General features: G+C 49.2%; 1 protein-coding gene across 1 annotated transcript in view; it reads right to left on the reverse strand.

Annotated features, from left to right (window-relative positions):
- Nucleotides 1–25,309, reverse strand: part of LOC147021522 (uncharacterized) — a 100,675-nt gene that overhangs the window by 63,760 nt on the left and 11,606 nt on the right. Inside the window, exon 4 of the mRNA XM_085891536.1 lies at nucleotides 7,550–7,614. Coding sequence (XP_085747662.1) covers nucleotides 7,550–7,614 — 65 coding nt within the window. The remainder of the gene's footprint in view (nucleotides 1–7,549; nucleotides 7,615–25,309) is intronic.

Genomic DNA, 25,309 nt, shown 5'->3' on the forward strand with positions numbered 1-25,309 from the left:
ATTAGGAAGTGTACCCCTCCGCACCATCCATCCCTTCGTTCTCGTTGTGGTACGCTGGTCCCACTTTGGGTTCGATCTTTGGTTCACTGAAATCATTGGGTTCGCTGAAATCTTTGGGTTCGCTGAAATCCGAGGAGGCCATCCTGAGGTTTTATTGGGCCTCGACACAGGACGCTAGCTCTCCCTTATTCCGCTCCAGGAAGGGAACGTAGGGGTTGGGAGTAGGCTAGGACGTGATAGGTTCGCCGAACAAAGACGATAAAGGGGGTTAGGGGATGATTCATAGTGGGAAAGTAAAAATAAAAACAAAAAAAAAATAAGTTGGGGCTAAATTGGGTTTTGACAAATTAAGGGAGTGGGTATGGACAGGGACAGGCAAAGGCGATAGGTTGGGAGGGAGACAGTAGGTTAGGTCCGAGCCCGCCTTCTGAGTGGCCAGCACCACCGCACTCCCTCCGCCAGCCTCCATCTCAAGGCAAGGTGCCGGCAACTTCGTCTGTCGGCTGTGTTTGCTACAAGGCCTGTGCCGGCCACTTCATCGGCTGGCTGTTTGCTGCAAGGCCTGTGCCGGTCGGATCGTCTGTCAGCTGTGTTTGCTGCAAGGCCTGTGCCGGTCGGATCGTCTGTCAGCTGTGTTTGCTGCAAGGCCTGTGCCGGCCATTTCATGTGCCGGCTGTGTTTGCTACAGCAGCCCTGTTTTGCCATGCCATGCCTGCCCACCTTTGCCATCCATGCCTACTGCCCATGTCCACCAGCCCTGTTCTGTTTTGCATTTCCCCCACCTCCTTTTGTTCAATGCCATGTGCGCCAGGATCACCGCGCAAATTTGCAGGGACTGCCCTGATGGCAGCTGCAACACGGGACTGCACCAGCGGCCCGTGCATCGTTCATGGCGTGTGCTGCTTGAGCCAGCACGGAGACTGCGTTGCGCAGCTCATGCGCCGTTGTGTTCACTGCGTCAATTTTAGAAGGGGGGAGATCCTGGACTACGTGTGAGCAGCCAGCCACGTTCCCTGTCACCTGCATTGCATGAGCCAGAGACTGCGTGCGAGCAGCCTGGCTCCCTGCTAACTTTTTCTCTTTGCAGAGTCCATCGATCCTGGGCCATGGAATAGTGTAAATTATAAGGTTAAGTTGTTAAGTTGTGTATTGTGTATGAGTGCGCCCCCGGCATGTATGTCATAGCGCCGGCATTTTATTTAAGTCGTCCGTATGAGTGGGTTTGTTTAGTGAGTTACTCAGCCCGTAGGTTATTTATTTTGGGGACACGAATACCATGAATGTCGCACTCAGGGATCCGAAGGTAAAACGTACTAGGGGAGAATTACACATGATGGCACACGAAAATTCGGCGACTCGGAACGAGTCTGTAAAAAGGGGAGGGGGTAGTGTTACGGCTGTGGAAATTGGCAGACCACCATAAAGGACCTTAGATCAGTTATGACGTATATGTGTAGTTAGATTTCCCCACCATTGTTTAGAGGGAATTTCCATGTTCACAGGGCTGCAATCCTTTGAGTTAGCCGTTTTTCTTTTCTCTATCATTATTTTGGACCAATCATCCCCCAACAGCCAAATCGCCACCACCAACATCATTCCCAAACAACTACAACTCAAACACCACCACCTTCGCCTCTTTACCTCCACAACTCCACCCCGCAAACATCGCTTCACCGCCATTCTCAAACGACGCCCGCCAGCAACCAAATCGCCACCACCAACACCGTTCCCAAACCACCACAGCAAACTCCCACCACCTTCGCCTTTCTACCAAACGTCGTGCCATAGGTTGTGAATGGGATCCTTTCGAAGGAGAAATCGGATCAAGAATGATTCACGCCCACTTTTCTTCCATCCAATGACTGAGCATCAGGTGGTGTAGCCCCGCCTCCGAACCCGCTGTGATCCACAAATTTGCATATGCGCTCCTCCCCCGGCCTATAGAACCGCGAGCACGGCGCAGCTCGTGGCAGTCAAGTCAGGTCTCGAGAGTGGCAGTCTGGAGTCGGTGGAGTGGCAGTCTGGAGGAGTCGGAGAACCGGATGGAGCTCGAAGAGGCAGACGGCGGCAGTGTCGGTGGGGCAGAGTCGGGAGACAGAGCTCGAAGCAGACGGGAAAGGCAGACGGGGGCCGAACGCCGGAGAGAGCTCATCGGCCACACCAGGGGCACGAAGCCAGGCGCAGCTACGCTGACATCGCGGCTTGCCCGCCATCGCACCACGAGGGCGCGGGTAAGACCCTTCGGTCTTGTGGATCTGGCCGCTCATCCAGGTTCCACGCACATTTGGTCCACGAACCTGTCTGCCACCCTTGCCTTTGAGGGTGGCTTTTTCCTTTGCTTTTGTGTAAATGCATGTGGTGGCGCCGTCTTATAAGTAGAATTGTCTAAGTGTGCATGTGAAATAAAGACTTTATTCGGTTGTAATTCTTCATTTGCTTGCTTCACTGTTATACGTGCCTGAATTACTGTATGGCTGTAAAATACGTGCTTGTCTGAGAGTGCAATAAATGTGCTTGTTGAACTGTTCCCCGTTTCGTTGCGTCCTTTCCCTTGTTTGAAAGTTCCATCTAGCATCACGGAAGGAATTGGTAGGAGGGGTGTAAGCACCCGGTATATAATCACGTCCGTCGGGGCCGGCGATAACACCGCTCGGTTATCACTGAAGCACGGAACAGACCGCTTAAGCGGTTCGTGTCCTAGGCCGACCAGCGGCGAGGTACGATCGCCTGGTTAACTACCCGCGCAGGTACTTAGGTAGGTCGAGTTTGGCGAACAACCCTATCCTGCGCGGTTGGCCGATTAGCACGATTGTGGTGGGGTCGAAAGACCCACCCGTGACTGGCTCCTGGCAGTAGTTCCATGGAGGGTCACGACTGAATTGTCCGTTCCGGTGGGCGACGCGGTCGCGATTTGAGTTACATGGCCGATCGTACGCCGGGCGGACCGAAATTCGTTCCAATATATAGATATATATATATATATATATATATATATATATATATATATATATATATATGTATACATATATATATATATATATATATATGTATATATATATACATATATATATATATATATATATATATATATATATATATATATATATATATATATATATATATATATATATATATATAAATATATATAGACTAGGCGTAAGTCGTCACCATCGGGACCGAGAAAAAAGTGACGACTTAGATGTGTGACGACTTACGCGTATGCGAACATTCATGACTGGGGTGAAGGATGAAGTCGCGCGTGGCCTGGAAATGTACGTGTGAGAGGGCACAACAATCTCTAAGCCGGCTATTGTACCAAAAGGGAAACACAATCCTCGGGGCAAAGGTGGGGGTTCATTGGTGAGTTGGAAATTGATCAAGCAAAGATGGAATTCATTAATCAGTTTATCAAAAGTAAAGATAATGAACAACTGTATGACAACTCATATACCATCGGTGATGGTATATCACCATTGACAAATGTGGAATGAATTGCTGTTGGCATTCATTCATTGGAATGAATGTAGAATGAGTTTTCATATGGAATGAAAACTCATATACCATCGACAAATTACATGACACAGTCATCGTGGTGATCACTACCACTCAATGCCTATGTGTAAGTGAGTGCGGTGATGTACAAAACAAGCCAATATAAAACCATGATCGGACTTCAACACGAAGCTCGATCGATCCTTTACTCCTTAGTCAGACAGCATTGCGCAGCCTGCCTACCTCTTCAGATGCATGTGGGACGGCACGCGGACTGGGCTTAACACAGCGCAGTTATGAATAGCCCGCACATCACGATTCCATGAAATCGGGCTTCTCATGAGGCAGCAATTCCATGTGACGAGTTGGGCGTGGTAATTTACTTGAGTTTCCATTATGCGGGAACGGACAACATCTGACGACTTAGACGAAGTGACGACTTGGAGATGATGACTTACAGAGGGATGACCCTTTATTCAAAAGGATTTAACATTAGATAAATTCGGGACTTTTTGACGCTGCCGACTTAGGCGAAGTGACGAGTTACACGCTGCCGACTTACGCCTAGTCTAGTGTATATACATACATACATATGTTTGGTACTACAGAACTTTAATATAGATACAAACAAACACGACATAATAGTGACCGAAGCTTTTCATGCTGCACTCTTCAGGGTAAAAATCGCAGCAAGTGAAGGAGGAAGTGAAGGCACGTACTTTATACGCAGGTCTCAATAAGGTAGATGCTGATTGGTTCAACCGTAATGACGTCACGGTTCATCCGAACGCCCATTGGTCGGCTCATCATCTTCACCTCCAGCTCCCATTGGCTGGAGCGGAGTTCGTTGATGATTGACGTTTGCAACCACATCCTGGAGAGAGCGGGGGATGGGTTTCCCCAAAGGTCCATTCACCATTTGTTACTGTACTTCCCTTAATCTTTCCATGCTGAAAGAGACACAGAGATCGTACAAATTCCTTTTGACGACATAATATTGGATCGGTGGTGAGGATGAAGGTTGCTTCCAACATATGTAAATGAAACGAGCTCGGACCTCGGCTCAATATCCTGAACATATCTGCAATGTACTGGTCTGCACAGAAAGGCTTGGTAACCAGGTGCTGTGCAATGGCAGATGAAGCAGGTACAGCGGCCGGTGATTGCTGGATATTTCTACAAGCTCAAACTGGTTGTGTTCTAACCCTCACAATCTTTCTTCGAATCGCCAAGGGGATGTGTTGTTTGATCTGATCAGCCAATCTTAGTGTTGTGCGGCCCACGTACCGAGCTTCACATCGGCACTTTAACTCATCAATAACATTGCTGGTTTGTGAGGTGGGTCGCACATTTGTTGACTGACGTCAGCAAATGGCGAGAGGTAAAGATTACTCGGGGGTTGCACAGCCAGAAACGTGTTGGACACAATATGTTTGATTTGTACCTTGAGCCTTCGTGATGATTGCCCTTTCCAGGGCATCCTGATATAGACTGGACATTTGTCCAGACCAATCTTCCGATCTTTTGTCGTGTTTAGAAACTTGTGTATGTATCTCTTAGCTATATGCTCAGGATAACCATTCTCACCGAGTATATTCATGATTTTGTCAATTTCAGCAGGAAGATTACAAGGTGAACAAATCCTCTGTGCTCTGTTAACCAGGATATTGATAAAAGCAATTTTGTTTCTCGTGGAGCTGTAGGAGTCCCAGCGAGTATACTGCCCTGTGAAAGTCGGTTTCTGGTAGACGGATGTTGTGAAACCAAGGTTGGATCTATCAACCAACACATCCAAAAATGGTAACGTGTTTGACGATTCCAGCTCCGTGGTAAACTTCAGTGCTGGCTGGAGAGTGTTGAGCCATGCCTGGAAATTGTCACATGCCATCCGAGACTCAAACAAAGCAAAAATTTCATCAACATACCGATAGTATACGATGGGGGAATCGACCCCTTGCCGACCAGTCAGTTTCTGCATTCATGATAACCTACAAAGATATTTGCAAGAGCTGGGCCGAATGGAGAACCCATGGCCACACCGTCCATTTGAACATACATCATGTTGTTAAAACTGAATTCCACCTCCCTTGTTGCTTGCTGTGTTCATTAATTCCACGAAGACGTGTTCCGAGATCATCGGTTGTTCCAGATCGGTGTGACACAGCAAATGTGCACATATCTCAATCGTCTCCTTCAATGGTACATTCGTGAAGAAGCTTTTAATATCAAAGGATGCCATGATGTTGTCCTCACTTGTCAGTGTTTTTGCTCTAATTGATTCTGCAAATGTGAAGGAATCCTTAACCATGAAATGAGAAAGTGAATCCAATACTGCTTGCAGTACCTCTCCCTACCACTTGGCAAGTTCATGTTGTGCTGATCACACCACTTGGCAAGTTCATGTTGTGCTGGGGGAGGCGTTGCCAGACGGTCATTTCAGAGAGAGATGGTGAGAGTGAGATTTGTCTGGGTTGAAACACGTATTCCAAGTGCTTGACCTTGTTGTGGTTTTGTCAAGGTCTGAAGAGAGATTAGAGGCTACAGCCTGCCTGTCTGAAGAATGAGGGATGTCATGGCACAGGGTGTAATCATCAGTAAATAGATAAAGAGGATTTTCCCGAGAGTCAGCGAGATCATTGATGAAGATCAGGAATAGGAATGGGCCCAGAACAATGCCTTGTAGTACTCCAGCCTCGACAGGGAGAGGAGATGAAAGGATTCCGTTGAAAGCCACACATTGGCTAAGAGAGTATAAGAAGTCAGTGAGCAATGTGTGGAGTTGGCCTTGCATGGCCAAAGACAGAGTTTAGAGAGTAAGGCAGGATGCCAGACTATATCAAAAGCACGAGATATGTCCCTGAGAAAGACCGCCCTGATCTCATGTCTGACATTGAGGGCCTCCATCCATTGTTAGGTGAGTATAAGCAGCATGTCAAAGGTGGAGTGACCAGGTCTGAAGCCAAATTGGTGATGAGATGAGGTTGTTTGAGAAAAGGAAGTATTTGATATCAACTGTGATGATGGATTCTATGACCTTGCTGATAATTGGAAGTAAGCTGATAGGTCTGTCGTTGGGGGAATCGGTTTTTTTTACTTTTTAATGTAATGCAGTGATGTTAGCTGATATGCAAGCAGATGGAAGATGACTGAGGGCAAATTATAGGGTGAAAAGGTCAGAGAGAGGATATGCAAGAGCAGCAGAGCAAGTTTTTAGCTCACCTGGAACATAGTTACAGGGAGCTTATGGGATGGTGGGTCGTCAGTTCGTCCGTCGACAAATACTTGGAACTTCTACTATGAAACTACAGATATGATTTCGATGAAACTTGACCACAACATTAATCACCCTGTATGTGCAAAAGTTTGTTCATAACATTAAACAAACATCGGGCCTTAAGGGGGTCGAGGGGGTTGCCCCAAAAATAGGTATTTGCTTTCTTCTCAGAAACAACACATGCAATTTCAATGAAACTACCACAACCTTCATCACCCGTGATGTATCAAAGTTTGTTCACGGCAATCAAAAAAAAATTTGGGGTCTGAATAGGTCTATGGAGGAAGTTTACAGTGGGGGGGGGAGGTCCCCCCTAAAGAGCTCCCCCCCACATCCAGAAACAATACACACGATTCTGATGAAACATAACTACAACCTTCAAGCAGCCCTGATGTACCAAAGTTTGTTCACGACATAAAAAAATTGGGGTCTAGGAGAGTCTATCGGGTGGGGGATTTGCCCCCCAAAGGATTATATTGGCGTATAATCAAAATAGACTTATCTATGAATGAAGGAAAGAAAAGGAAAAATTAGCCAATTCCACTTGTACGCCACATTGACCTCGAGGCTGAAAAATATGGTACTTCAACGAACATAACTTTAATTCGATTGTCCATACCAGGCTCTTTGACATGCTAAAACTGGGATGTGTCTAAATATATTAAACTATCTGGCAAATACATTTTCAGCATTCGTAGGACGTCCACATTCACATATCGGGGGAAATCCTGACACATAGGCACCATCACTGTCTTAAAATAAGTCATTGGTAAGAATCCTCACAATCTTGTATTGAGGGAGATGGATGGATTGGCCCTCCTTGGTCATTGCCCTCAAAATAGGGATAGCTGCATGAGAAAGAGGACACAAAAAAAAGAGAATCACCACACAATAACTAATAACATTTCTTTGCTCCACAAACCTTCACTTCAACTGCCACATCACGTCAATCATATGAAGGCATCACATTTCAAACCAAGTGCCAGTATTATTAGTTGCGTCATCGATGGTGATGAACTGTAGCTTCTTACAGATTAAATATATAATTTATTGCACTATTATTGCACGAACATTGAGATTATTTTGAATTGCTAAGAAGTAATGGAGACTTATATTACGATAATAGAATTGGAAGGCAAAATACTTCACACGTTCATATTGTTGTGGTTGAGGAAATTCGCAAACCACCATTCAGGTCCCGTAGGTGAGATATCTCTGTAAGTACATGTGTAGTTAGCCCAAACCCGTTGTTTAGAGGGAATAAATGTCATTCATTCGGGCTGCGATCCTTTAAGATAGCCGTTTTTCTGTTCTATCTTTATTTTGAACCAACCACGTCTCAACCTCCATCACACAACAACCACCGATCGCAACGCCGCTTCACAACAACAACAACGCCAACAACCACGGCCTTTACCTTCACAACTCGCTCTCGCAACCATCGAATCACCACCATTCCAAGCGTCGCCATGGCCATCATCGCCACAATAAACCCTCCACCACCTTCACCTCTTCTCCTTCGGCGGACATTCCCGCAACGCTTGTGAACGCCGAGCGTCAGGCTGTCCCTGGCCTCGTGCGGGGTGCGCGCCGAGTCTCGGGTGCAAAAAGCGGCCTTTCCAAGGAGAGGTCGGATCAGGAATAATTCACGCCCACTTCCGATCCATCCAATCATGAAGCGCGGGGCGATTTGGCCCCGCCTCCAGGCGCGTCGGAGTAGAATCGATATATGCAGATTCGCGGATCAGGAATGATTCACGCCCACTTTTCCTCCGTCCAATGGGCGAGCGTGGCTCCGCCCCCGAGCCCGTCCTGATCCGAAAATCTGCATATGGTTTCTCCTGCTGCACTATAAAGCGCCGAGCATGGGCGAATTCAGTCAGAGGGAGGTTTTTCTGTTTCGGGCTCGGGCGAGTTGTGGCGGCGGCGAAGTGTGGCAGCAGCAGTCAAGACGGGTCTGGAGGAGAGTCGGTCTGTCGGGGTTCGGAGTCTGTCGGGGAGCTGCAGAGAGGAGAAGCCGGGAACGCGGTCGAGGTCGCTCGTCGCGGGACCCAAGCAAGCCAGCTATCCTCTTTCCCCAGAGCATCAACAACCCCCCCCTGTTTCCCCCCGCGCTGAGATAGTGCGAAAAGGGGGCCCCGTTCCCACCCCATTCCAAGCAGTGCCAACGAAACCCGCGAAGGAGCGCGGAGTCGGGGCACCGCCGCCATTTTGCGGCTCATCACAAGACGGGTAGGCTCTACGCGGTCTCGCACCCACAGACCACGTCTGCCCCCTTGTATTCGAGGGTGGCCCTTTTCTTTTGATTTTGAGTATATGTGTTGTCGGCGCCGTCTGTAAAGTAAAACTGTGTAAGTGTTGCCGTGTGCTCGCGTAGTCGGTAGTAGATCTGCATTGTGTTTCTTTTGTTGCAATTGCTTTTGGTGCATAATTGTGTTTTTTGTTACATTTGCTTTTGGTGCGTCATTGTATATGTGTGCTTTCCGTTTGCCGCGGAATAAATGTGCCTGATGTTGACCTGTTTTTCCCGTTTCGCTTCGTCTTTTCTTTAATTGAATCTCCATCTTACTTCACGTAAAGGGTTGGTCGTGGGCTAAATACGCCCGATAATTAATCGGAACCGTCGAGGTTGACAATAACACCGCTCGGTTATCCTGATAGTATGGAACGGGTCGCTTAAAGTGGCCCGTGTCCGAAGTCGACCTGCGGTGAGGTGCGATCGCCCGGTCTACCCTCCGTGTGGGTACTTAGGTAGGTCGAATTTGGCGAACAACCCTATCCCACGCGGGGGGCCGATTGGCACGATCGTGGTGAGGCCGAAAGGCCCTCCCGTGACTAGTTCCCGGCGTTAGTCCGAGAGGGTCACGACGGAATTGTCCGTCCAGTGGGCGACTGCCGCGATTCGAGTTACGTGGCCGCTCGCACGCCGGCGGGCGCGAATACGCAACACTGGTGTCAGGTCGTGGGACACAAACCCATCCCCCTCCTCGCGACACTGGTGTCGGAGAGCGGGAAAACGGGCTCTCCTGTCTCCAGCTAAATTCACGGGAATCGGTCCAGGGGTGAGAGGAGCGACCCCCGATTCCCTCCAAATTACGAGCGATTCAAATTAACCCTTTACGAGAAATAAGATGACGTCTCAAGGCGAGCGGGAGCAGGGGGTATTAGAAATGGATTTAGAATGTGTAGAATCCATGGTCCAGGATGAAAACCCCGAGCAGGAAATGTTGGTTGTACAGGACGAACTCGCCCAACTGAACCCAGAGCCCAAAATAGGTGCGGCGGCGGCCGCGGTGTATGACACCTCCCCTCCCCCTCTCCACCAAAACCCTTCCCCGATCCTTGCCGAATCGGCTCAGCTGAGTGCACCCGACATGGCCCAGCTATGTGCCATGCTGGCGGCAATGACAAAAAAGATGGATACAAACACAAATGAAATGAAAAACGAAATAAAAGGCATGAACAAGCAAATGAACGAAGTGAAAACGAAAATGGATACAAACACAAACGAAATGAAAACGAATATGGAAACAAACGCACTCAAAATGAAGGAAGAAATGAAAGAGCTGCGGGGTGAGACGCAGAACATGGGCCGAAGCCTGCAGGCGGGCATGAAGGCAGTAACCGCAGAGCTCAAAATGGCGACGCCACATGTGGGAGCGAACGAGCTGGGAGGGGGTGCAACGGCTGTCGGGCCCGCGGTGGAGGCAGGTAAGAAGAAAATAATTTGGGGGACGTGTTGGGCGAGGGTCGTGACGGTGACCGAGAGGGAAAAACTAATTGGGGTGACGGAGACGTGCACGAGGGAGATAACAAGGGAAGAGACGGAAATAATAGTTGAGACAAGGGAGGTAAAGGGTGAAGAGGTGACTGAGTTGACAGAGACACGGGAGATGGGAACGATAGAGGGAAGACTACACGATGAAGACAAGGTTAGAGACGTACACACACACACACACACGGAGGTAGTGGAGGACCATGAGGGGGAGCTGGCGGACTGGGTGGAGACCCAGTGCGAGCAGCTGGATGGCCTCCTCCAGGAACGAGGGGAGGGAGTATGCCCCCTTGAAGCGAATCACGACCAGGTGAGTCCGGTCGTGTCGAGCGAAGTCGAGGGGAGGAGTGCTTCGGACGGGTGCACGCCGAGCTTGGGGGGTATAGAGGCCCTGGAGACCCTTGTGGGGACACAAATCCCCAGTGTGGTTGTCCCGGTGTGTGTGGTGCAAGGTGTGAGTGCACCCCCGTGTGTCAGTGGTGTGGTGGTAAGTGTGCCGAAGGGCATGCTCCCCAGCACGCCGTGTGTGGATGAGACACCGCGGGCGAGTGCCCCCACGCGTGTGAGTGGTGTGGCTTGTGTGAGGGAAATGGCACGAGTGAGTGAACGGCCGAGTGCAAGGGAGACCGTGTGTGTGAGAGAGCGGTATGTGAGGGAGATGTCGGTGGGCAAGTGTGAACATGCAGCCGCGTCTCCCGGGGTGAGTGTAATGGAATGGAGTGTTAGCGTCGTAACACGCAGGTGTGCGTGTGTCGAATGGAGACGACGACGGCGACAGAGGAACAAAAGCCGGGTAGCTGCTCTAGTTGTTTCGGGGACCGTGCCGGGTTCACCCAGCAGCGAGCGCGAGGTCCGTGCCGTGCAACGCACGAGGCCCCCACGTGCTCGCTTGCGAGAGTGAAGTCCCGGTCCGGAAACGCACACGGTGGATTTGCCGATCCCGCGGACGGACAAAGTTTAGGCAGGTAAACGGATTTTGACCGGACAGGTTCTCCACGCGGGCGTGTGTGTTCAGCTCCAACGGGCAGAGCACATGTGTTCGCGTGGGGAACCCCTCGAGACGTGGGGCTTGTGTTTTTTTTTTTTGCGCACGGTGACGTCATGGCTGCACGTGGGGTTGGAATCCGGCAGGAGTGGTATCTCTGCCGGATGGTACCGTCCAAGGAGGGACGAGGTACACGTGCAGCTGCATGACGTCACGGGCAGGTGCAAAGTGCGCGAGCTGTGAGTTGCCGCGCTGGTGCTGCGCAATGAAGAAAAAAAAAAACAGCAAGCCTCGCTTTCGGGTGAACAGGATTCCCGGGCAAGGGGTGGATAATCCCCTTGGCCTGGGCACAGGATGGAAACTATACTGAACAAAAATATAAACGCACCAAGCGCAAAAATATAAACGCACCAAGCGATTGTTACTATTTTACCTCGAACTCATTAATACTAAATCTTCACAACAATTTGGTTATAGAATCCATGACAATTGAGCATTAAATTTCAAAGAGTTCCTTGAGAATTCTGGCGACAGTCTTTGCGCTACAACAGCCGACACAACCGAGGTGTCACTGTCAGAGTTCACACAGTCAGTAGCGGGTGTGTCCACCGTTGGCATCGCGCAGAGTGGTGCATCTCCGGCGCATGGACATCACCAGATTATCGATGGTGGCCTGAGGGATGTTTTCCCATTCCTCCTGGAGAGCCACACGGAGCTGGCGGACGTTCTCTGGGACTGCGTAACGTTGTCGTACGCGTCGATCAAGAACATCCCAAAGGTGCTCGAAGGGCGACATGTCGGGAGAATATGGAGGCCAGTCGAGGACATCAATATCCTCCTCTCCGAGGAAGTCCATGCAGATCCTGGCAACATGGGGGCGAGCATTGTCGTGCTGAAACGTCACATGGTGAAGGCGCACAAACGGCACGACGATGGGTCTGAGTATCTCGTCCCTGTACCGCTGCCCGTTCAAGTTGCCTTCAATGAAATGAAGCCGAGTGCGCTCTCCATGGCATATGCCTGCCCACACCATAACACTGGCACCACCGTGTGACACCTGACGAAGGACATTGGCGTCAGTGTAGCGCTCCCCAGCCCGACGCCAGACGCCGAGTCCGCCATCAGCTCGATACAGCTGGAACCGCAACTCATCGGTGAACAGCACTCTCCTCCATCGTGCGAGGGTCCAGCGCAAGTGAACATTGGCCCAGTTCAGTCGGGTCTGACGCCGGACTGCAGTGAGGTCGAGTCCCCGGTGTGGTCGGCGGGCTCGGAGGTTGGCCTCCCTCAAGCGGTTACGCACCGTCTGGGCTGAAATGCGCCTGTTATGCAGCCCGACAGTCTCATCGGCAGTCCTCGTGGCCGGTCGGAGTCGATCCCGGAGATGTTGCAGCCTCATGTGACGATCCTGACCGGCGGTGGTCACACTTGGTCGCCGGGCATGTGGGCGGTTCACGGTGCTTCCAATCTCTCTGAGGCGCGTTCTCAGGCGGCTAATGGTGGAGTGGTGGACATTGAAGTGTGCTGCAACGGCCCGTACTGACGTCCCAGCATTCAGCATGCCAATGGCGCGCTCCCTCAAGATTTGTGACATCTGTGGCATGTTGACATTTGGCACCAGTCCACATTTTGGGGAGGCCTTTTATAGGGCAAGCTATAGGGAGTGTTTGTGTCCTGGTCACGCTCACTGACCATCACTCTGTCAAGCCCCATGGTGCTCATGGGAAGGATTACTCAACGTGTGAGTCCACACACTCAGAGTGGTCAATTTCAATGGGAACATCTGTCTTGAGCAAAACAAAGGAACCATTGCTCAAACATATCATCGGTTTGACCATTTTCCCATAATGGCAATCTTGACTCAGATATTTAGGTTGGTGCGTTTATATTTTTGTTCAGTATAGTTAGGGGGAAGGGTTAGCTTAGCTAGACCGGCTCCATGGGGCAGGGGTAAGTCCTCATGGGGCCTGTGGAATGGATTAGGTAGAGGGATTTAGATGAGATTTAGGTTGGGGAAATAATTTTTGGGACGTTTGAGGACAGTGACAGACTTGTGAATGTGTAGTGGGGATGTAGTTTAGCGACGTAGTGTTAAATGGAACGTGCTATAGTTTACGGGACGATGTGGGAGCACGAGTTAGTTAGGGGAGGTAGTTAGAAGGATGGCAGAGTTCAGTGGCGTGTGTGTTGAAGAGTTGGTGAGTTGTGTGGAGACTTGTTGAGTGAGTGAGGCCAGCGGGTCTGTGTGAGTGGAGCGAATGGGGAGTGCATGGTGCGATGAGTGATTGGGGGGAGGAGTGACTCCTGCCCAAGGGACCCCGGGGTCAGTTAAATTGAAAAATGGAAGTCGCTTTGCTGTTGGTGGGAGTGTTGGCTCGAAACCCGTTTGGAGGGGTGCAGGAGCCCTGTTGACGGGCTGGGAGCGTGGCTGTGAAAGGTGAGTATCGCTGAGTGAGTACCCCGGGCACCAGGCTAGTCGGCCGTGGTAGGCCAAGGGCCCATGGGGGGCCAGGATAGCGTAGTGGACACGGGTGCGTCTGCTTGGTGCGGGGGCCCGGGGCGCCATTAGCCACGTGGGCAGTGTTTTGGGCACGGGTGACCCTCGGAAAGGGGCCCGGGAAGCCAGCCTGTCACGTGTGCGTTTCAGGGGAGGTGCCATGGGGGGCACTCCCCGGTGTTTAGGGAGCAGGTAGGCTCGGAGGCAGTGTAGTGCCCGGGGGTGCCATAGCCGGAGATTCGGCAGAGGGTCGTGCCTGCCAAAGGGAGCCACGCGTTCCAGCCATGAGACCGTGTGAGGGCACGGGAAGAAAATTGGGGGGGCGAAGCCCGAAATTGTGAGGACACCAACACAGACGACGGGATTCTGGGTTTTTAGAATCAATAGTTTAAGCGAGAGGCGCTTGTTGAAAGCCCCGGGGTAGTTTAACAGTTAAATGGTTAGGGTAGATTAGGAAGTGTACCCCTCCGCACCATCCATCCCCTTGCTCTCGTTGTGGACCGCTGGACCCACTTTGTGTTATAGATCGCTGAACTCTGGGGAGGCCATCCTGAGGCTTGAGTTGGTCCTCGACACAGGACGCTAGCTGTCCCTTATCCCCCTCCGGGAAGGGAACGTAGGGGTTGGGAGTAGGCTAGGTGACAGGATAGGTTAGCCGAACAGAGACAGTAAAGGGGGTTAGGGGACGATTTATAGTGGGGAAGTAAACATAAAAACAACAAAAAAATAAGTTGGGGCTAAATTGGGTTTTACAAATTAAGGGAGTGGGTATGTACAGTGACAGGCAAAGGCGATAGGTGGGAGGGAGACAGGTAGGTAGGTCTGAGCCCGCCTTCTGAGTGGCCAGCACCACCGCACTCCCTCCACTGCAAGGCAAAGGCCGGCCCACTTCATCAGCAGCTGTTGTTTTGCTGCAAGGCCTGTGCCGGCTGGATCGACTGCAGCTGCTGTGCTTCAAGGCCTGTGCCGGCCACTTCATCTGCTGGCTGTGTTACTTCAAGGCCTGTACCGGCCGGATCGTCTGCAGCTGTTTTCTGCAAGGCCTGTGCCGGCCAGTTCATCTGCCGGCTGTGTTTGCCTGCAGCGGCCTGGTTCTGCAGGCTGTGTTTGCCTGCTGCCTTTGCCATGCCATGCCCACTGCCCATGTTCACCAGCCCCCGTTCAATTTTGCTTTGCCTCCCCTGTTCATTTCCATGTGCGCCAGGATCAAGGCAACAGTTTGCAAGCTGCAAGAACTGCCCTGTTGGCAGCTACAACACGGGCCTGCAGTGGCGGCCCGTGCACCGTGTTTGTGTCCATCCATCCATCCATTGTGCTCATTGCGTGTGCCACTTGAGCTGGCACGGAGACTGCGTTTGTGCAGCCCATGCACCGTTGTGGTTCACTGGGTTCATTTCAAAAGGGAAGGCCTTGGACTGCGTGTGAGCAGCCGGCCACGTTCCCTGTCACCTGCATTGTTTGAGCCAGAGACTGCGTGCGAGCAGCCTGGCTCCCTGCTAACTGCTTTCTTTTTGCAGAGTCCATTGATCCTGGGCCATGGTTTAGTGTAAAAATTTGTAAGTTAAGGTTAAGATGTACTGTACATATGAGTGCGCCCCCGGCATGTCTGTCTTTGCGCCGGCAATTTTATTTAAGTCGTCCGTGTGAGTGGGTTTGTTTAGTTAGTTACTCAGCCCTCAGGTTATTTATTTTGGGGACACGAATACCATGAATGTCGCACTCAGGGATCCGTAGGTAAAACGTACTAGGGGAGAACTACACATGATGGCACATGAAAATTTGACGACTCGGGACGAGTCTGTAAAAAGGGGAGGGGGTAGTGTTGTGGTTGAGGAAATTCGCAAACCACCATTCAGGTCCCGTAGGTGAGATATCTCTGTAAGTACATGTGTAGTTAGCCCAAACCCGTTATTTAGAGGGAATAAATGTCATTCATTCGGGCTGCGACCCTTTAAGATAGCCGTTTTTCTGTTCTATCTTTATTTTGAACCAACCACGTCTCAACCTCCATCACACAACAACCACCGAACGCAACGCCGCTTCACAACAACAACAACGCCAACAGCCACGGCCTTTACCTTCACAACTCGCTCTCGAAACCATCGCATCACCGCCATTCCAAGCGTCGCCATAGCCATCATCGCCACAATAAACCCTCCACCACCTTCACCTCTTCTCTTTCTGCGGCCATTCCCGCGACACTTGTGAACGCCGAGCGTCAGGCTGTCCTGGCCTCGTGCGGGGCGCGCGCCGAGCCTCGGGTGCAAAAAGCGGCCTTTCTAAGGAGAGGTCGGATCAGGAATGATTCACGCCCACTTCCGATCCGTCCAATCATTAAGCGCGGGGCGATTTGGCCCCGCCTCCAGGCACGTCGGAGTAGAATCGATATATGCAAATTCGCGGATCAGGAATGATTCACGCCCACTTTTCCTCCGTCCAATGGGCGAGCGTGGCTCCGCCCCCGAGCCCATCCTGATCCGAAAATCTGCATATGGTTTCTCCTGCTGCACTATAAAGCTCCGAGCACGGGGCAAATTCAGTCAGAGGGAGGTTTTTCTGTTTCGGGCTCGGGCGAGTTGTGGCGGCGGCGAAGTGTGGCAGCAGCAGTCAAGACGGGTCTGGAGGAGAGTCGGTCTGTCGGGGTTCGGAGTCTGTCGGGGAGCTGCAGAGAGGAGAAGCCGGGAACGAGGTCGAGGTCGCTCGTCGCGGGACCCAAGCAAGCCAGCTATCCTCTTTCCCCAGAGCATCAACAACCCCCCCCCTGTTTCCCCCCACGCTGAGATAGCGTGAAAAGGGGGCCTCGTTCCCACCCCATTCCCAGCAGTGCCAACGAAACCCGCGAAGGAGCGCGGAGTCGGGGCACCGCCGCCATTTTGCAGCTCATCACAAGACGGGTAGGCTCTACGCGGTCTCGCGCCCACAGACCACGTCTGCCCCCTTGTATTCGAGGGTGGCCCTTTTCTTTTGATTTTGAGTATGTGTTGTCGGCGCCGTCTGTAAAGTAAAACTGTGTAAGTATTGCCGTGTTCTCGCGTAGTCGGTAGTAGATCTGCATTGTGTTTCTTTTGTTGCAATTGCTTTTGGTGCATAATTGTGTTTTTTGTTACATTTGCTTTTGGTGCGTCATTGTATATGTGTGCTTTCCGTTTGCCGCGGAATAAATGTGCCTGATGTTGACCTGTTTTTCCCGTTTCGCTTCGTCTTTTCTTTAATTGAATCTCCATCTTACTTCACGTAAAGGGTTGGTCGTGGGCTAATACGCCCGATAATTAATCGGAACCGTCGAGGTTGACGATAACACCGCTCGGTTATCCCGATAGTACGGAACGGGTCGCTTAAAGTGGCCCGTGTCCGAAGTCGACCTGCGGCGAGGTGCGATCGCCCGGTCTACCCTCCGTGTGGGTACTTAGGTAGGTCGAATTTGGCGAACAACCCTATCCCACGCGGGGGGCCGATTGGCACGATCGTGGTGAGGCCGAAAGGCCCACCCGTGACTAGTTCCCGGCGTTAGTCCGAGAGGGTCGCGACGGAATTGTCCGTCCGGTGGGCGACGTGCTGCGATTCGAGTTACGTGGCCGCTCGCACGCCGGCGGGCGCGAATTCGCAACAATATAATGACATTTCAGTATTCACATTATGGTGCACCTATATCAAGTGAAAGCTTAATAAAGGACCTCAAAGAAGTTCATTCACTTTTTTCACAAATTTAGGCATAACTGGGTGAGTAGATACAGTTCTGACAAGAACCATCTAGGGTGGGGCAATGCATGAACTTGTTAATGGAGACATGGCATTCACTCACCAGGATGTATAACCTACATTGTGTTTCATTTGTGTGGTGGATGGAGGAATTTCCTAGCAAAGCTAGAATTGTAAAGGGTAGCATGGTCCGTGGACAGGTAGGAGACATTTCGATGTAACTTAAGTAGGGAAACTGTCAGTTTAAGTGTTACGTGTCACCACACGGGGGGGGGGGGGGAGGGGGAGGTGCTGTGTTAATTAGGTAGGGATTAAGGCTAATTTCTCCCAGTATGTGATTGCCCCCTGTGACCTTTTCCTATGACTTTTGTATTTCAAGACCAGCGATAAAAAGGAATCACAACCTTACAACAACTGAGTCAGACATTTCCGGGCTGACGAAAACCCTGCCTCCAGGAATGACAACCAACGAGACCACACCCCTAGGGTGGATGACTTGATGGGGCGTGACGTCAGGAAGGTTTTGAGAGAGAGAGAAGAGGATTGAGGAAAGGTCAGAAGGTGCGGGATGGAAGCGAGTGAGGAGATGGCAGCAGAAAGGGAAGGGCATGATGGCTGGCTTGCCCTCGACACGGTGAAGAAGGCTGCACGATTCTCGTGTTCATACTGAGGCGAATTTGCTCGCGTAAGGGAGCAAGAAGCTGGCCATTGACTGTTCGACTGGGTCTTGTGTGACCGCTCCTAGGAGCCTCGTGTTGTGCCATTGGGGAAGAAGGTGACGCCATTTTGCAAAAAGCAGTGGCGTCGGCAATCTCAATCATGAGGAGGAACTTTCACAACAGCTTCTGGGCCCTTAACGAAGGCACCATCCCACGTGAACTACCTCTCGTATGCTTCCCGGCTTGGTTGGTGCGGCTTGGTGCCATTTTGGAGAACACTTTCCTGCGCAGTGACGACGCGGTTTGGCAAACCTCAAGCTCCAGAAACTCATCTCTGGGCACACAGCTAAATGCTGGGAGAAAGGGAGGATTATTCTGTTCTTTTTTGTTCCCTTGTCTGAATTAAAGTCTGTGTGGAGGCACCTCAAATAGGAATTTAGGTCACCTCACGTTTCATATTATCCCATTTTGATATATTTCCATTATAAACAATTGATTTCTGTTTATTAAACCCCTATTTATTAACTTTGCTTGTGTTGTCTATTTGTCATAGGTTTGAGTATAAACCCGTGCGTCCTCCATCCGGGTGAACATGTCTAGTGCGTGCTCCTGTCCCGCGTGAGCAGTGGTCTCCTGGGAGCCTCCAAGGGAGAACTGCTCGGTTATTCGTCCAGGTTGTTCTTAACTGGCATGGACACGACAACTGGTGTCAGGAGTGGGATTTTTCGAGCCCCCCCCCCCCACCACTATGACAATTGGCATCGGGGTGGGATTTCTGAATCCATCGGGACCATGCCATTTTGTGCCGGAGCGAGCGAAAGCTTAAAAAATAAAATTGCGAATATGGGTTTTTAGACAATCGCCTCCCTACCATTGAGGGAGAGGGGGTTGTAGTAATCGAGGTACAAATTGTATAGTTAATTGATGTCGGGAGAAAGGAATGCTTGGAAATTTAAGGAAAATAATTTTTTTCTGAGGAGATTGAACGAGCGCGGGAAATGATGACGTGCACGAGATGGCGATGATTGTGCTCAGGTAGTGAACATGAAGGAAGCGAGCCGGGGTGGACTTGAGTGACGATGATAGGGTAGAAGCTTCCCCCGTCCCAAGCATCTATCCCCTCTCCTCCACAATAGTCGATGAGATGCAGGGAGTGGGTGCGATGACTCTCCAAGTCATGTTAAAACAATTAATGACTGAGCAAATGAAAGAAATGATAAGAAAAATCGATGAACAAAATGAACAAAGGGATGAAAAAATGAATAAACAAATGAGTGAAATGAAGGAACAAATTAATGAATAAAGGAATTAATTGAGTGAGCAAATGAACACCTTTAAGGAGGGAATAACACAGGAACTGGGGGCACGAATTGATGGAGTAGGGGAAATGAATGAACGATTGGAAGACAAAATTGATGAACAAAGGAATGAAATGGAGGAAAAGTGAGAAGAAATCGAAGGTGAGAAATTGAAGGTGAGCTGAAACAATCGAAGGTGAGCTTGCTGATGTAAACTTTGGAGAGAGAGTTTCCCAATTTGGAAAAGTGCAAGGCGATTTAACAGTCACAGGGACCTCAAGAGGAAGAGCAGGATGTTTGTCAAATGGACAAGTGGGAATGTGATGTTTTTAAAATGAATTTGCGGGAGCAATCCCAGAGTTCAGATTTGGATAGTAGTTGTGAAAGCCAATTACACATTGTTAATGAACCGAGTGGAAGTGATGCCAAGGCAGAAGGTTATGACGAGTCTGGTGCTTCTTGCTATTGTAATGCAGATGGTGCAGCTGTCATTGAAAGTGGATCTACAGAGGTGCTTGTTGATGATTGTATATAACAGGGAAGGACACATTGGTTGCTTTAAAGGAAAATTACATTGAAGTTGTGGAGGCGCTGGGTGAGGAAAGTGATCTTCCTGAAACATTGCTTCCTGAACTTGGCACTGACAGGAAGGCAAGTCTTAAAGTTTATTTTGTTGAGCCAATATTGGAACAATCCCCAAAAAAATATGTTGAGGAGAGTTGCAGCAGCTATGGCTTCCTGTTGGTTGAGCGGGAGGCTCATCTTGAATCGAACCAGGGTGAGTCAAGTGCAGGCTTTGAAAAGAAAATGCCCCCACTTGGTGTGAATGTAGAGGATTCTAGTGATGAAGATGATGCTCAGCATTTTTCATCAGAGGAACTGGCAGTTGCTGATGTACCTCAGGAATCCTTTCTAGACGTCGATCTTATCGATTTTTCAGAAAGGGATAATGAGGAGAAACAGCTGGATGAATTGCATGACGAAGATGAACTGCGAAATACTGTACATTTTGGCAATGAGAACCGTGCTGAACTGTATGAAGGACCTTGTCAGTCTTCTTTCAATTCAGTGGTTGAGAAGGATGCTCCAGAGGTTGTGCCACTTGAGAAGGAGTTTAAAGTTGAGGAATGTGAGTGGGGAGTGAACCATTGGATGATGATTGTTAGATTGGAGGCAAGAATGAGGTGGATGAGGAAAATGAGCTTTCTAAGGAGTCCCTGTCTGCGGTGAACACTTTCCAGGAGATCAGGGCATTGCGTACTGAACTGCAGTCCTTCAAAGGCGAAACCCAGAAAGTGGTGAAAAGTCTTCGGGAGAGAGTGCGTGAGCTTGAAGCTGAGTTGGACAGCGATCGCAGCTGTCGGGAGCATGTGCAGGCTGACGCCCAAGTCCTGCAAGCTGAATTGGATGGGCTGCGCCTGCAGCAAGCCAAACAAGCACAGCAAGGGCTCACTGAAGCTAAGATGGTTGGCAGACGTGGACTACCGTACCTCGGGGCACGCGCGGCTCTGATGGTGATAGTGTGGTTGGTCCTGGTCATTTTTGGAATCCTTGTGGCCCGATTTTACCGATTCGCTTGGCACGCTCAACAGCTGTGCTTCCAAATCTGGTTTCAGGTCGAAAGGACAGCTATGGTGATGGCGTTTGCATTAACCATAGGGGCTGTTTGTCTGGCTTTTGTCTATCATGGATGGTGGAGTGCGGTTGCTGGCGTCCATGCGTACCCTGGAATTAATGCCGTCATGCTGGTTGTAATTCAGCCAATCATGGCTTTGTCCCGCCCTCACCCTGTCGCACCCAAGATATACATTTTTAACTGGATCCACTGGGCTGTGGGAATGTCTGTCTGTATTATAGTTGTGGCCACAGTTTTCCCTGGAGGAGGATACAGGCCTCGATCGAGGATGGATGCAAGAACTTTGGATCTACCAGATCCTGGAGGAGGATGCAAGCTTCTGAGGGTGGACACGAGAACTTTGGATCTACCAGATCCTGGAGGAGGATGCAAGCTTCTGAGAGTGGACGCGAGAACTTTGGATCTACCAGATCCTGGAGGAGGATGCAAGCTTCTGAGAGTGGACGCGAGAACTTTGGATCTACCAGATCCTGGAGGAGGATGTAGGCATCGATCGAGAGTGGATGAGAGAATTTTGGGTCTACCAGATCCTGGAGGAAGATGTAGGCTTCTGGGAGTGGATAAGAGAACTCTAGGTCTGTGATCCTGGAGGAGGATTCAGGCTTCTGGGAGTAGATGAAAGAAATCTGGGTTTACCAGATCCTGGAGGGGGGTGCAAGCATCGATCCTGCTGCCTCTCGCAAGAAAGTTTGTCGACGCATCTCTTGTGACTAGCCTGGTTCTTTGACAACTCATTATGGTTGCGCTTCAAGTCTAAAATTGCAACCAAACATTAGCCAGGTTGGTTGACAAATTTTGGAATAATAGGCAAATTTAGAAAGAAAAAAAAAAAGTATGGAATCCAGGGAGATTGAAAGCAACGAATCCACAGGGGTGGATTGGAAGGGTGCATGGAAAACTAGAAGGGATGGATGACACCCTTGGACCCGACCAATCTACGACGACTTGTACTTAGGGTAGGGTGCCTTGATGCTGACTGTCCCAAGGGTTCAGTTTTGCTAGAAATTGGGACAGGGATAATTAGGATGGGAGCAGGTGAGAGTGACTCAATGGTCAGTAAAGGGAACGGTTTGGAAATCAGAATCGTCCTGTGGTGTTGATGTCTGTTATGTGTAAAGAATTGGGTTTTGTTTGGAGAATGAATGTGAATTATAACATGTAAGCAGGCCATGGCAGTGTAGGAACACAGTCACCATTTTGCATTGCATTGTTTGAGAATTGAATGGCAACAGGAGAGGAAATGAGATGTTGGATTGTGTGGGTGGGGAAGATAGGTGGGACCGCAAGAATGGATCAAGCTCTGATTTTTTTAAATAGCATGAACAAACTTTGGTACATCACAGGTGATAAAGGTTATGGTCAAGTTTCAGCGAAATTGTGTGTGTGGTTTCAGAAAAGAAAGCAAATACATATTTTGGGGGGCAACCCCCTCATAGAATCCCTTTGACCCAATTTTTTAAATGTCATGAACAAACTTTAGTACATCACGGGTGATGAAGGCGGTGGTCAAGTTTCATCGGAATTGTGTGTGTAGTTTCTGAGAAGAAAGCAAATACCTATTTTTGGGGACAAATTGCCGAAGACACCCTTAGACCCCGATTATATTTTTTAATGGTGTGAACAATCTTTGGTACATCATGGGTGATGAAGGTTGCCGTCAAGATTCATCAAAATTGTATGTGTAGTTTCGGAGAAGAAAGCAAATACATATTTTGGGGGGCACCCCCTAACATCCCCAGAGCCCGATTTTTCTAATGTCATGAACAAACTTTAGTACATCACAGGTGATAAAAGCAGTGGTCAAGTTTCATCGGAATTGTGTGTGTAGTTTCTGAGAAGAAAGCAAATACCTCTTTTGGGGGGAAAGCTACCTTAGACCCCAATTTTATTTTATTTTTTAATGGTGTGAACAATCGTTGGTATATCACGGGTGATGAAGGTTGTGGTCAAGTTTCATCGAAATTTTGTGTGTAGTTTGGGAGTAAAAAGCAAATACATATTTTGGGGGACAACCCCCCTCCCCCTATACACCCAAATTTTCTAATTCATAAACAAACTTTGGTACAACATGGGTGATGAAGGTTGTGGTGAAGTTTCATCGGAATTGCGTATGTAGTTTCGGATAAAAAACCAAATATATATTTTGGGGGGCACCCCCCCCCCCAGTAGATCCCCTTACACCACAATTATTTTTTAATGCAATGAACAATGGTACTTCATGCATGATGAAGGTTGGAGTCAAGTTTCAACGGAATTGTGTGTGTAGTTTCTGAGAAGAAAGCAAATACCTATTTTGGGGGGCAACCCCCCCCATAGACCCCCTTAGACCTGGAATTTATTAAATGGCATGAACAAACTTTGGTACATCATGGGTGCTGAAGGTTGTGGTGGTTTCAGTGGAATTGTGTGTGTAGTTTCTGAGAAGAAAGTAAATACCTCTTTTGGGGGGCAACCCCCACGTGGAATCCTTTCGACCCCAATGTTATTTAATGTCATGAACAAACTTTAGTACATCACGAGTGATGAAAGTGGTGTTCAAGTTTCATCGGAATTGTGTATGTAGTTTCTGAGAAGAAAGCAAATACCTCTTTTGGGGGGCAAACCGCCGTAGATGCCCTTAGACTGTGATATATTTTCCTTAATGGTGTGAACAATCTTTGGTACATCACAGGTGATGAAGGTTGGAGTCAAGATTCATCGAAATTGTGTGTAGTTTCAGAGAAAAAAGCAAATACATATTTTGGGGGGGGAACCCCCCTTACACCATTAGACCCAGATTTTTCTCATGTCATGAACAAACTTTGGTACATCACGGGTGACGAAGATGGTGGTGACGTTTCATCAGAATTGTGTGTGTAGTTTCGGAGAAAAAAGCAAATACATATTTTGAAGGGCAATCCCTCCATCGACCCCGATATTCTTAATGCCATGAACAATAAATATTTGGTACATCAGAGGTGATGAGGGTTGGAGTCAAGTTTCATCGGAATGGTGTGTGTAGTTTCTGAGAAGCAAATACCGATTTTGGGGGGCAACCCCCCCCCCCATAGACCTGGAATTGTTTCATGGCATAAACAAACTTTGGTACATCATTGGTGATGAAGGTTGTAGCCAAGTTTCATTGAAATTGTGTGTTGTTTTGGAGAAGGAAGTAAATACATATTTTGGGGGCACCCCCTTATACCCCCATAGAGCCTGATATTTCAAATGTCATGAACAAACTTTGGAATATCACAGATGCTGAAGGTTGTGGTGAAGTTTCATCGGAATTGTGTGTAGTTTCTGAGAAGAAAGCAAATACATATTTTGGGGGGCAACCCCCCATCCTCATATACTCCTTTAGACCTCAATTTTTCTAATGACATAAACAAACTTTGGTACATCAAGAGTGATGAATCTTGTGGTCAAGTATCATCAGAATTTTGTGTGGTTTTGGAGACGATAGCAAATACATATTTTGAGGGGTGCCCCCTTGCACCCCCATAGAGCCGATTTTTCTAATGACATAAACAAACTTTGATACATCAAGGGTGCTGAAGGTTGCGGTGAAGTTTCATCGGAATTGTGTGTGTAGTTTCTGAGAAGAAAGCAAATATCTCTTTGGGGGGCAACACCCGCCCCCCCCACCGTAAACTCCACTCGAAGACCCCCTCAGATCCCAATCATTTCATACCGTGAGCAAACTTTGGTACGTCACAGGTTTTGCAGAGCCTCCTCAGGGCCCGATTTTTTTTAATGTCATGTACAAACTTTGGTACAAACACGGTGATGAACGTTGTGGTAAAGTTTCATCGAAGTTGTATATGTAGTTTCAGAAAAGAAGTTGAAAGTATTTGTGGATGGACGGATGGAGGGAAAGACTCCATCCATGAGGATCATACTCTGTGCAGAGTATTGGTGCTGCCTAAGCAGTCTCTTTGGCTATTGGGCACAATCCTGGACAGGTCTCCAATCCAACACAGGATACCAGCAAGCTGGCACTCATTTTGCCGAC

This window comes from Eptatretus burgeri, chromosome 8 (assembly GCF_056783735.1).
Source record: "Eptatretus burgeri isolate ZD-2024b chromosome 8, Ebu_testis_v1, whole genome shotgun sequence".
Lineage (NCBI taxonomy): Eukaryota > Metazoa > Chordata > Myxini > Myxiniformes > Myxinidae > Eptatretus > Eptatretus burgeri.